Raw genomic sequence first — 12,384 nt, 5'->3', positions numbered from 1 at the left:
TAGCTGTAAAATAAGTAATAACAGTAAAATAAGGGCACTATGACAGCCCAAAGCTGTCAATCCAAGTTTTAACACGGATTAACAGCTGACAGTAAAATAAGTAAATAGCGTAAAAAAAGTAAATAAGTGTAAGATAAATAACATAAATAAAGTAAAATAGCTGTAAAATAAGTAATAACAGTAAAATAAGGGCACTATGACAGCCCAAAGCTGTCAATCCAAGTTTTAACACGGATTAACAGCTGACAGTAAAATAAGTAAATAGCGTAAAAAAAGTAAATAAGTGTAAGATAAATAACATAAATAAAGTAAAATAGCTGTAAAATAAGTAATAACAGTAAAATAAGCATTCTGACAGTAAAATAAGTGTACTATGACAGCCCAAAGCTGTCAATCCGAGTTTTCATACCGTATATCCTACTGAAATCAATTAGCAACTTTTATTACGACTCCCAAACGAACTTTCAGGTAATCATGTTCCATGGAGCTGGGTGTACAAACCAGGGCGCACGTGCGATACTCGGTGCATTGGATGATTACACGTGGCACATGGCATCCTGTGTGGCACCTTTCCGTAGGTATCTTCTTTTAGTGCATTATATTTGAAGATCAACCATCACAAACGCAAACGCAAAATAAATACTTCATGGAAAGCCAATTTACAGTAGACTCATTCAAGGCTGTATCCAGGGGAGGGGGTTAGGAGTTTGAGCGCCCCCCGAAACGTTTTTCCGACTCATGAAACGCAAAATAAATGAATATAAACAAATTTTTTCATGCGTTTTTTTTACACCCGTCCCTCCCGAAAAAAAAAATCCTGGATAGGGCCCTGGAATCATTGTTTGCTCATCCAAGCAGGATTACTTCTATTTAAGTTAACTTAAAAAATTCATTCGTTTTGACCGTAAAGTCGAATTTATACTCATCGGGTATCCTCTCTTTACATCTATACTCCTTGGGGTAGCCGTAACATCTGCAGCGCGCGCTATTTTGATGATACTGATAAAGAATGGCGTGGAGTTTTTAAGCTAAGAAGATTGGACTTTCGCAAGATTCGTTATGGTCAAGGTTACCAATTTCATTCAGTGGCATATAATTCAAACAGACTAACACACTGGTATTATCGTATCACAGACGCAGGATACATTCAAATAACTTAAAATGAAGTACATAGGCAAGACAAATAGATAATGTATCTTTAGTTTTATATCTTTGTCAGTCAGTTCTTATTCAGATATAGGCATGAAGGAGTCGAGTTTTCTAGTTTTCTAGCGGAGTTTTGGAATTTCCTTTGTCAAGAACATTCCAAAACAAAAAGCCCAGAAAGTGACAGTAGGCGTCGTATGGAAATATTGGCGCATGTTACGTTAAAGGTTGGCCATCGCCCCTTCTTTATAGCAAAAAAAAAGCGATGCAAAAGCAACAACAGCACAGTCTGGGTGCCAAGTGAAGAAAATTTGAAAATTGATATAAAGTAAAAAGAAGAAGAAAGGGCAAAAAATCAAGATAAAGTAGTAAGTGGTAAAATATTAAGACTGATAAAAAGTAAAGTGATAAAGTAGTAAAAAGAAGAGAAAATAGAAAGAAAAAAACATTTAATGAAAACTAAGAAAAAGACAATACATATTTGAAAAAAAATAAAATTTTTTAGCAAACTGCCAAAGGTATGAGGGTTCGTGTTTTCATGCTTCATCATTTCGTCCGAAGGTAAAGAATTATATTAAACTTCTTACAAGTGAATCAGAAAGCGAGAAGCACATCTTAGCACTTTCTGATTCACTTACAGGTAAATCAGAAAGCAAGAAGCATATTCTTCACATTTCAATGTGAAACTATACTCGAAAGTTTTCTAGGGGAGACACAACTTTTAAAAAACACGATGGGTAGGTGAATTAAATGGATAATAGAAGAACCTACTGGAAAAATCGTTAAACCTTATTATTTTTTCTTCGAGAGGGGGGGTGGGTGACGACCAAAAGGTCGGAATTTCGGAATTTCATGACAGGTCGAACCATGCTGTCATATTTCCACTTACTCTAAAAATCAGCCTGAAAATGAAATGTGAGATAACAAGCTTAAAGTTGATAAAAATCAACCGGAAATAGAAAAACAAAATCAAAATTGTACTAAAAAATATACATGTTAAGGAGTCAATTCACTGTTAAGATTTTTTTTCTTTAGAACTAGTTTTAGCCGTTATTTTCTAAGAGAAAAAAATAACTCTACTACAGTGACCAACTTAACTTATGTCTCCTACTTGGCACTGTTCGGCGTAGAGAGTGACGTCTGTCTCCTCTATCTTCTTTGGTCCTTAGCGAGGGTTTGCGTTTCGCTCTGTCTGATGTTTGCTAGCGCCAAGAACTCGGACAGGCTATCGGACCATCGCTTACCTTATCGGCCCCAGGATTGCTTCCAGTCGGCTTTAGTAGGGTCGAAGTCATAGATTATTTCTGTGGGTAGATGCAGAGGCATTTGCAGCAGGTGTCCAAACCATCGTGAGGAGCGCTTGGCTGCTTGGGTCGAAAACCGAGACTGCTTAGTGAGCTACAATGGCTTCTCATTGCTGACAAAATCGAACCACTGCCAACCTTCAATCCTCCTCAGGCTCTTTAACTGAAACACGTCAATGACCTTGACAGTTGCAGATGATGCTTGCCACGTCCCAGCTCCGTAAAGCATCACAGAACCGACTAATGCATTGGAAATCCACAGTTTCGTTTTACGACTGATCACAGAATTCAAAATATTTGTGATAAACTAAACTGTAATGGAAGTGTGTCGCCTAACATATAAGTTAGGCCTATGTTAGTTAGACCATAGCATAGGCCATAACCTAAAAATTTCATTCAGGGAGCCTTCGAATTAGGTTTGGGTAATTTTCTCTGAGCTAAAAAAATTGTCTAGTAAAAGGAAGCACAACTGCAATTGTTTAGCGTTTGTTTCGTCAAAAACATAATCGATGTTAAAAAATCAGGGGCACCAGTTACGAGGGGGGAGGGGGATTGCAATAGCCCGCACATCGGTTTTTGAAAAAACTTTCTTTTTCTTTTTTCCCTTTCAAATTATCCTCTCCCCCTAGACATTGAAAAATACCTTTTTTGAATATTCGGCGAAGAGATTCTTGTCCTACCCCAAAATTTTCGGGCATTGGTTCCTCGGTTAAAAGTAGCTGATTACCAAGATTTTTGTGCAGCATTTGGGACATTTTTTAACACGAGGTAATTCAAATCAGGGGTAAGGGGAGGGTTTCAGTTATTTCCCCTGATTGTAATTTTTTTTTAATGATATAAACTTTTTTGTTTAAACAACATCTCAACAATTGCCAAAGATAGACAAAAAAAGAAATAAATTACATGCATCAACATGAATTTCATATCTATCTATATATATAAAAATAAGTTGTCTGTGTGTGGATCTGTGGATCAGGTGACGTCACACTAAATTATTTCACACTAAATTATTTCACACTAATACAAAAGAAGAAAAAAACTAAAAAAGGTAAAAACTACAAAAAAAACTAAAAAGAAAAAAAAACTAAAAAAGCTAAAAAACTAAAAAAAACTAAAAAAAGGTAAAAATCTAATAACTAAAAAAAAAACTGAAAAAAATAAAAAAAGGCAAAAACTACAAAAAAAATAAAAACTAATAAAAAAACTAAAAAAGCTAAAAAACTAAAAAAACTAAAAAAAAACTAAAAAAAGGTAAAAAACTAAAAAAAAACTAAAAAAAGGTAAAAAACTAAAAAAAAACTAAAAACTAAAAAAGAAAAAAACTAAAAAAAAGGAAAAAACTGAAAAATAAAAGAGAAAAAGAAAACTAAAAAAATATGAATAAATATATATAAAAATAAGTTGTTTGTGGGTTATGTCTGTCTGTCTGTCTGTCGAGTGACGTCGTGTTTGTCTGCATATGACGTCTGAATTATTTCACACTAATACAAAAGAAGAAAAAAAACTAAAAAAGGTAAAAACAACAAAAAAAAACTAAAAAGAAAAAAAACTAAAAAAGCTAAAAAACTAAAAAAAAACTAAAAAAAAGGTAAAAAACTAAAAACTAAAAAAAACTGAAAAAACTAAAATAAGGCAAAAACTAAAAAAAAAAGACTAAAAACTAATAAAAAAACTAAAAAAGCTAAAAAACTAAAAAAACTAAAAAGACTAAAAAAAGGTAAAAAACAAAAAAAAACTAAAAACTAAAAAAGAAAAAACTAAAAAAAAGGAAAAAACTGAAAAATAAGAGAAAAAGAAAACTAAAAAAATATTAATAAATATAAAAAATATAAATATAAATATAATATAAATTAGCAATCAACAAAGCACCGAGACACAAATGACGACCGGGACACAGGGAGTATAAATGACGACCAGGACATAAGTAAAAAAAAAAAACTAAAAAAACTAAAAAAATGGTAAAAACTACAAAAAAACTAAAAAATCTAAAAATCTAAATAAACTAAAAAAGAAAAAAAAAGAAAAAAGGAAAAAAATAAAGGAGAAAAACAAAACTAAAAAACGAATGTATATACAGACCGGGACACCGGGATACAAATGACGACCGGGACACAGGGAATATAAATGACGGCCGGGACACAGGGACACAACTACAATGGGGACGCCGGGGGGCACAGGGGGATATAAATGACGACCGGGACATAAATGACGCCCGGGACACTCAAAGAGAAATCACAGACTGGAACACCGGGACACAAATGACGACCGGGACACAGGGAATATAAATGACGACCGGGACACAGGGACATAACTACAAAGGGGACGCCGGGGTGCACAGGGGGATATATAAATGACGATGGCGACTCAGGGAATGGTCGATTAGCAATCACCATCAACAAAGCTCAAGGGCAATCATTAGAATCATGAGGTATAGATCTGAATACGGATTGTTTTCCCATGGACCATTATATGTTGCATGTTCAAGAGTCGGTAAACCTTAAAATCTATTTATATGCACAGACAATGGGACAGCAAAGAATGTTGTATATTCGCAAGTTTTACGTAGTTAAAAACATATATATATATATATATATATATATATATATATATATATATATATATATATATATATATATATATATATATATATATATATATATATTCACAGGTGGGACATAGGGACACAACTACAATGGCGCGTAACTAATATGGCGCGTAACAACTTACGCGCGCGGGGGGCTTGGGGGGGGCACGAAGCGCCCCCACCAACTAGGTGTTGGGGTGGCGCTTTGCGCCACCCCAACAGCTAGTATATATATAAAAATAAGTTGTCTCTGGATGTGTCTGTCAGGTGACGTCATGTTTGTGTGTTGACTGACGTCATGAAGTTAGTTGTCGTCATTTTTGTTATGACGGTAACGTCATTAAAGATATTTAAGACATGCGTTCACGTAGAAATCTATTAATGTTTAACTTTAAAATGACTGATGAACTTACAATGGCAACAGCCGAGGAAGATGCTCAAAGAGTCTATGCCAAAAAACTTGCTGCTGATAGAGAAAGTCAGAAAAGAAAGCGTGCCGAGGAATCAAAAGAACAGCAAGGAAACAGGCTTGAGGCTGATAGAGAAAGAAAGAACAGGAACCGTGCCATTCTCAGGCGAGAATCATAAATTTTTACAATTGTACTTCATCAGTGATAGAAATTCTGAATTGAATGCATTTATGATACGATAATGCATTGTGTCGATAACAACGTTGGAGAAACTTTCTTTTTGGATGCGCCAGGAGGTACTGGTAAAACGTTTGTGATAAAACTGATTCTGGCATCAATTCGATCAAAAAATGATATAGCGTTGGCAATTGCGTCGTCCGGAATAGCCGCAACATTGCTGCCTGGTGGAAGAACTGCTCATTCCGCTTTGAAATTGCCTCTGAATTTGCATTCTACAGAAACTCCCACGTGCAATATTTCCAAATCATCTGGGATGGGTAAAGTATTGCAGCAATGCAAACTTATTATTTGGGATGAGTGCACAATGGCACACAAAAAATCGCTCGAGGCTCTGGATCAATGCTTGAAAGATTTGCGAGGGAAGTCGAAACCCTTTGGCAGCACATTAATATTGCTTGCGGGAGATTTCAGGCAAACATTACCTATAATACCTAGATCAACTCCTGCAGACGAAATGAATGCTTGCCCGAAAAATTCTAATTTATGGGCACACGTAAAGACATTAAAATTAACTACAAATATGCGTGTCCGATTGCAAAACGATGACTCTGGTCAAACATTTTCAGATCAATTGCTGGCAATTGGAAACGGAAAGCTCCCAGTAGACTCAATTTCAGGACGTATACAACTACCTGCTGATTTCTGTAATTTAGTGACGTCCAAAAATGAATTGATTGAAAAAGTATTTCCGAATATTCTAAAAAATTATAAAAATAGTAAATGGCTAAGTGAAAGAGCGATTCTCGCACCCAAAAATATAGACGTCCACGAAATCAACAATATTGTTTTGACCAAGATTCGAGACCAGGCAGTCCTTTACAAGTCAGTCGACACAGTTTTGGAACCAAATGAAGCGGTTAATTATCCATCTGAATTTTTAAATTCCGTGGATCTTTCAGGGTTTCCACCACACGTGCTACAACTAAAAATAGGCGTACCAATAATACTTTTAAGAAATATCAACCCACCAAAGCTTTGCAATGGCACGCGACTTGCCGTAAAAAAAAAAACAATGGAAAACCTAATAGAGGCCACAATCTTGACAGGGCCTTTTGAGGGTGAGGCTGTTTTTATTCCTCGCATTCCCATGATTCCAACGGATCTGCCTTTTCAATTTAAAAGATTGCAATTCCCAATTCGATTAGCATTTGCAATCACCATTAACAAAGCTCAAGGTCAATCATTAGAAAAATGTGGTATAGATCTTAATACTGATTGTTTTTCCCATGGACAATTGTACGTTGCATGTTCGAGGGTCGGTAAACCTGACAATCTATTTATATGCAGCGACAATTGGACAGCGAAGAATGTTGTATATTCGCAAGTTTTACGCAGTTAATTTGTATTGTATCTATCTATCTATCTATCTATATAAAAACGAGTTGTGTGTATGCATGTTTGTTTGTTTGTAAAAAGAGCGTTTGCATATGACGTCATTATTAGTACATGCGACTTTGTATATGCACAGACAATGGGAAAGCCAAGAATGTTGTATATTCGCAATTTTTACGTAGTTTGAAACACATATATAAATCTATCTATATTCACAGGTGGGACACAGGGACACAACTACAATGGCACGTAACTAATATGGCGCGTAACGACTTACGCGCGCGGGGGGGCTTGGGGGGGGCGAAGCGCCCCACCAACAAGGTGTTGGGGTGGCACGAAGCGCCACCCCAACAGCTAGTTAACTATGGATAGAGACAAGCAGGGCAATGCAAATTGGCATGCTTAAGAAGAAGAAGAAGAAGAAGAAGAAGAAGAAGAAGAAGAAGAAAGAAAGAAGTACTACTATTTTATGCGTCAAATCTACCTGGCCTTGTCCAGAGGTGACATTACGACAATAACTATTCCGATCATTTGTGCAAACGGTTTTTAGTTCTTCGTTGAGATTTATATCCTCGTGAAACTGAAATAGTAGAGATTTGACTTGTCTTCGACAGTCTTTCGCTACTTTGTGCCCAAAACCTTCCATTGTGTCATTTCTGATTCTCTCGCTTAAGCATGCGACAACATCAGCTCTATAAACAAAAATAAGAAATGTAAATTTCATCCAGCTAGACAGATATGTAATAGTAAAGCTAAACTAAAAGTTACAAGTATGTTTATTCTAAGGAAATTGTAGTTTCTTTCATAACAATTTAATTAGGACTCGTATTTGGATTTTTTTTTCTTATAAAAAAAAACTCATTATTTCAAATATTGTTTTATTGTTTCAACCTTCTGCTGAAATTTCTTCTAATAATTAAAATAGAAAAATTTCATCAAAGTGTCACGACTACCAGAAATTATCACCAAAAAAACAACTATCGAAAAAACTATCACCAAATTAAACTGAAATAAAGGACCACAATCATGACAGATATTTATTTCCATAAAAGCTAAGGGATAGTTATTTTTAAAAACGAGCAATTTTTCTAACTTGTTAAAAAAAAGACGATTAAGCCCACAGTCAAGATTTTCACAGATTCTCAAAATATTCCACAGAAAAGTTGCTGGGCGATGGCCCTCAAAATGACACTAGGTAAATGAATTAAAAAGAGCTTCTTCCGTAGCTTCTTCTTCTGCTTCCATAGCTAGGTTCTTCTTACATTGACAAAAAAAAAAAAAAAAAAAAAAAAAAAAAAAAAAAAAAAAAAAAAAAAAAAAAAAAAAAAAAAAGCGTAATCGTAATAGTAGTAATAAAATATCTACATCTGAAAAAATATGCCTGACACTCAAACCACGAAATCCTAGAAATCACGTAAGGAAAAAAAAAATGCTGGGAGAGGCATAAGACGCGGTAAACATGTTTAAGGTTTCTCAAACATGGCACCCCTTTCCAAAAAAATCATATGGGCTATTCTCTTTGATTTGGGGGCCAATAATTGGATCAATATATCAAAGGTGGAATCAACAGCGTGTTACTTTCAACATGAGAGCCGTTAGGAGCATAACAACCCGTTTTTTAAAAATAAGTTAAGGGCTATTCCCTTTGATTTGGGACCCCCAAATCAGATCAGTATATAAAATGTGGGGACATAATTTAAAAAGAAAGTGCGAGAATATTCAACAGCATGTTATTTCAACATGAAAAACTCTTAGGGGCATAGCAACCCGTTCTAAAAAGGTATGGGCTATTCCTTTTGATTTGGGGCCCGATAATTAGATCAACGTATAAAATGTGGAGAAAAAGCTTAAAAGAGAGGGCGAAAATACTCAACATCTTGTTACTTTTAACACGAGATCACTTAGAGGCATATCAACCCGATCTAAAAAGGTATGGGCTATTCCTTTTGATTTGGGGCCCGATAATTAGATCAACATATAAAATGTGGAGAAAAAGTTTAAAAGAGAGGGCGAAAATACTCAACATCGTGTTACTTTTAACACGAGATCCCTTAGGGGCATAACAACCCGATCTAAAAAAGTTATAGCTATTCCCTTTGATTTGGGGTCCGATAATTAGATAAATATATAAAAGTGGAGAAAAAATTAAAAAGAGAGGGAGAGAATATTCAACAACGTGTTATTTTCAACATGAGAACCGTTTGAGGCATAGCAACCCGTTCTAAAAAGAGTGCCGGATGTTGTCTTTGATTTGGGGCAAGATGATTCAAACAATAATCTAAATCAAACAGAAGAACATCAACTAAATTACTAATAGACTCTCAAAAACGTTACAAAACCAGTGGCAGTAGGGTGGCCACATAATCCTATATATCAAAGAAGTGACTAGTTGTAAATAAAAAACGTTACAAAACGTTTTGTAACGTAAAAACGTTACAAAACTCCCAAAAACGTTACAAAAGCATTAGCAGGGTGGCCACATAATCCTATATATCAAGAAGTCACCAGTTTTAAATATATATATATATTATATATATATATATATATATATATATATATATATATATATATATATATATATATATATATATATATATATATATATATATATATATATATATATTGACTTAATTTTTTTTTCCAAAAGACAAGTTTTTCACCAAAATAAAGTCAAATAATCTTCCACTAAAACTACCACAAATCACTATCATTAAATAAATGAAACTTAAAGCGAACAGAAATTACAATAAATAGCCGAGTCAAACTCAAAACGAGGAAAATTAACACGAGTAGGGCTGATAACCCCTATACCTTTTCAAGACCGGAACATAACTTGCGCTTTACTGAAAAAAAACAACAACAAACAAATGACCGTGGATTGTCTGTTAAACTGACATATACAGAAATTTCTTCTTTAAGGTTTTGATAGTTTTTCATTAGTAAAAGTAAGAAAGGTGAACAATTCAAACATATTTTGTTTTCAGTAGAGCGCAAATTGTGTTCTGGTCTTGAGAAGGCATAGGACCTATTATAGTTTTTTAAATTAATTTCTGCTCGTTTTTTATTGACATAGTCTTTTCATGAAAAAAATTGTATAACTTTTCAGTTTTCTTCTATAAAAATCCTTAGTATGGGTTGCTATTTGTATGCCAGAGAAGCTTTTTCAACAATTTTACAATAACAAAATTCTCTATCTATGCTGTTTGACAACCTGGATAAACTTACACTCTTTTTATTTGTTTAAATTGTAAGAGCAGAAGTAGCAATAGTAGTGTCCCCAAAATTATCAACTTAATACCGCCAGTAGTTCTTGATATATTGATGAGGTGTCTTATAGGCAATTTATTTTAGTCTTATTGATTTATTTTAGAGCAACATTTAATTTTAAATCATAATGGGCCAATTGCATAATTGTGGGGGGTTGACATATCTAATATCCCTAAAGACATAGTTTCCGGACCGTTCTACTATGCTGAACAAAATGTCTCTCTCAAAATTGTGACTGGATGCGTTTGGAAAATGAATAAGCTTGAGAGAAGGGTTGCTTGCCCTCCAAGCTCTTGTTAATCTTAAAAGGGCACCAGACACTCGCGCTGTAATTGGAGCGCAAGGGGGAGGACTTTCTCTTTCATGTATCCAGTAAAAACATTTTAAACAAGTAAAATCAAAGTGAAAACATTCTAAACGTAATTTGTTTTCGGTAAAGTACAAATTACTTTCTGGTCTTGAGAAGGCATGGGGGTTGTCAGCCCTACTCATGTTAATTTTTGCTCGCTTTGAGTTTGACTCGGTTATTTATTGTATGACTTAAATAAATAAAATACGTTTAAAATGTTTTAACTTTTTGAAATTTAATGAGTTAAACCTTATTAAAACTTTGAGGAAAATACATCAGTATATATATACTAAACTGACAATCCACTGCCATTTTTTTCAGTAAAGTCCAAATTATGTCCTGGTCTTGAGAAGGTATGAGGGTTGTCAAAGACATAATTTTCAAACCTTTCAACTATGCTGAACAAGTTGGCTACCTCAAAATTTTGATTACATGTGTTCTGGGAATTTATGGGCGTGGGTGGGGTGGGGTGGGGGCTTGTTGCCCTCCAATCACTTCTGACTAATAAAAAGGGCACTAGCTTTTCAATTTCCAATCGAATGAGTCTTTTTCGAAGTTTCCACGACAACAAATGGCCATATCAAAATTTCTATTAGATGCATTACGGGAAAAAACGAGGTTCGGAGGTTGGGGTTTATCCATCCTCCGATCACTCTGAATCTGAAAAAGGGACTATAACTTCTGATTACCAATCTAACGACCCTCCTTCAAAGTTTATACGATCACCCTTTCAATATATACCTTATATGCCCCCAGGGCATAACTTACCTTGCCCTGGAGGCTGTGGTGGGGGGAGGCATCCTCAAAGACATGATTTCTGGTCCTTTCAATTACATTGAACAAAATGACTATCTCAAAATTTTGATTGGATGTAGTTGGGAAAATGGTGGGCGAGGAAGGGGGGTTAGTTACCCTCACTGGCCTTTTCAATTTCCAATCGAATGAGCTGCTTACGAAGTTTCTATTACGACAAATGACCATCTAAAAAATTATATATCTATTATGGGAAAATACGAGGTGTGGGGGGGGGGTATCCACCTCCGATCACTCTAAGTCTCAAAAAGGGCACTAGAATTTCTGATTACAAATCCAACGAGTCCCCTCCGAAGTTTATACGATCACCCTTTCAATATATACCTTATACGCCCCCGGGGCATAGCTTACCTTGCCCTGGAGGCTGTGGTGGTGGTGGGAGGGTCATCCTCAAAGACATATATCTGGTCGTTTCAATTACGTTAAACAAAATAATTATCTCAAAATTTTGATTGATGTGGTTGGGGAAATGGTGGGTGAGGGAGGTGGGTTATTTACCCTCACTGGCCCTTTCAATTTCCAACCAACTGAGCTGCTTACGAAGTTTCTACGACGACAAATGACCATGTAAAAATTTAAATTAGGTGCATTTCGGGAAAATACGAGGTGTGGGGGTATCCACCCTCCGATCACTCTGAGTCTTAAAAAGGGCCCTAGAACTTTTGAGTCCAATGAGCCCCCTCCTAAGTTTATACAATCAACCTTTCTATATGTACCTTATATACCCCAAAGGCATAACTTAAAACTCCTGCCCTGAGGGCTTTGGGGGGATGCCATCTTCAAAGACATAATTTTCGAACCTTTCAATTACGTTTAACAAAATGGCTATCTCAAAATTTTTATTTGATGTGTTTGGGGAAATGCTGGGTGTGGGAGGGAGGTTAGTTGCCCTCCAGTCGCTTTATACTATTGAAAAGTGCACTGGCCCCTTTCAATTTC

General features: G+C 35.3%; 1 protein-coding gene across 1 annotated transcript in view; it reads right to left on the bottom strand.

The window, feature by feature from the left end:
* LOC136033219 (Golgi apparatus protein 1-like) overlaps window positions 1-12,384 on the bottom strand; it is a 123,581-nt gene that overhangs the window by 46,761 nt on the left and 64,436 nt on the right. Inside the window, exon 11 of the mRNA XM_065713929.1 lies at window positions 7,501-7,708. Coding sequence (XP_065570001.1) covers window positions 7,501-7,708 — 208 coding nt within the window. The remainder of the gene's footprint in view (window positions 1-7,500; window positions 7,709-12,384) is intronic.

The sequence above is a fragment of the Artemia franciscana genome, chromosome 11, assembly GCF_032884065.1.
Source record: "Artemia franciscana chromosome 11, ASM3288406v1, whole genome shotgun sequence".
NCBI classification, from domain to species: Eukaryota; Metazoa; Arthropoda; class Branchiopoda; order Anostraca; family Artemiidae; genus Artemia; species Artemia franciscana.
This window is presented reverse-complemented; position numbering and strand designations above follow the sequence as displayed.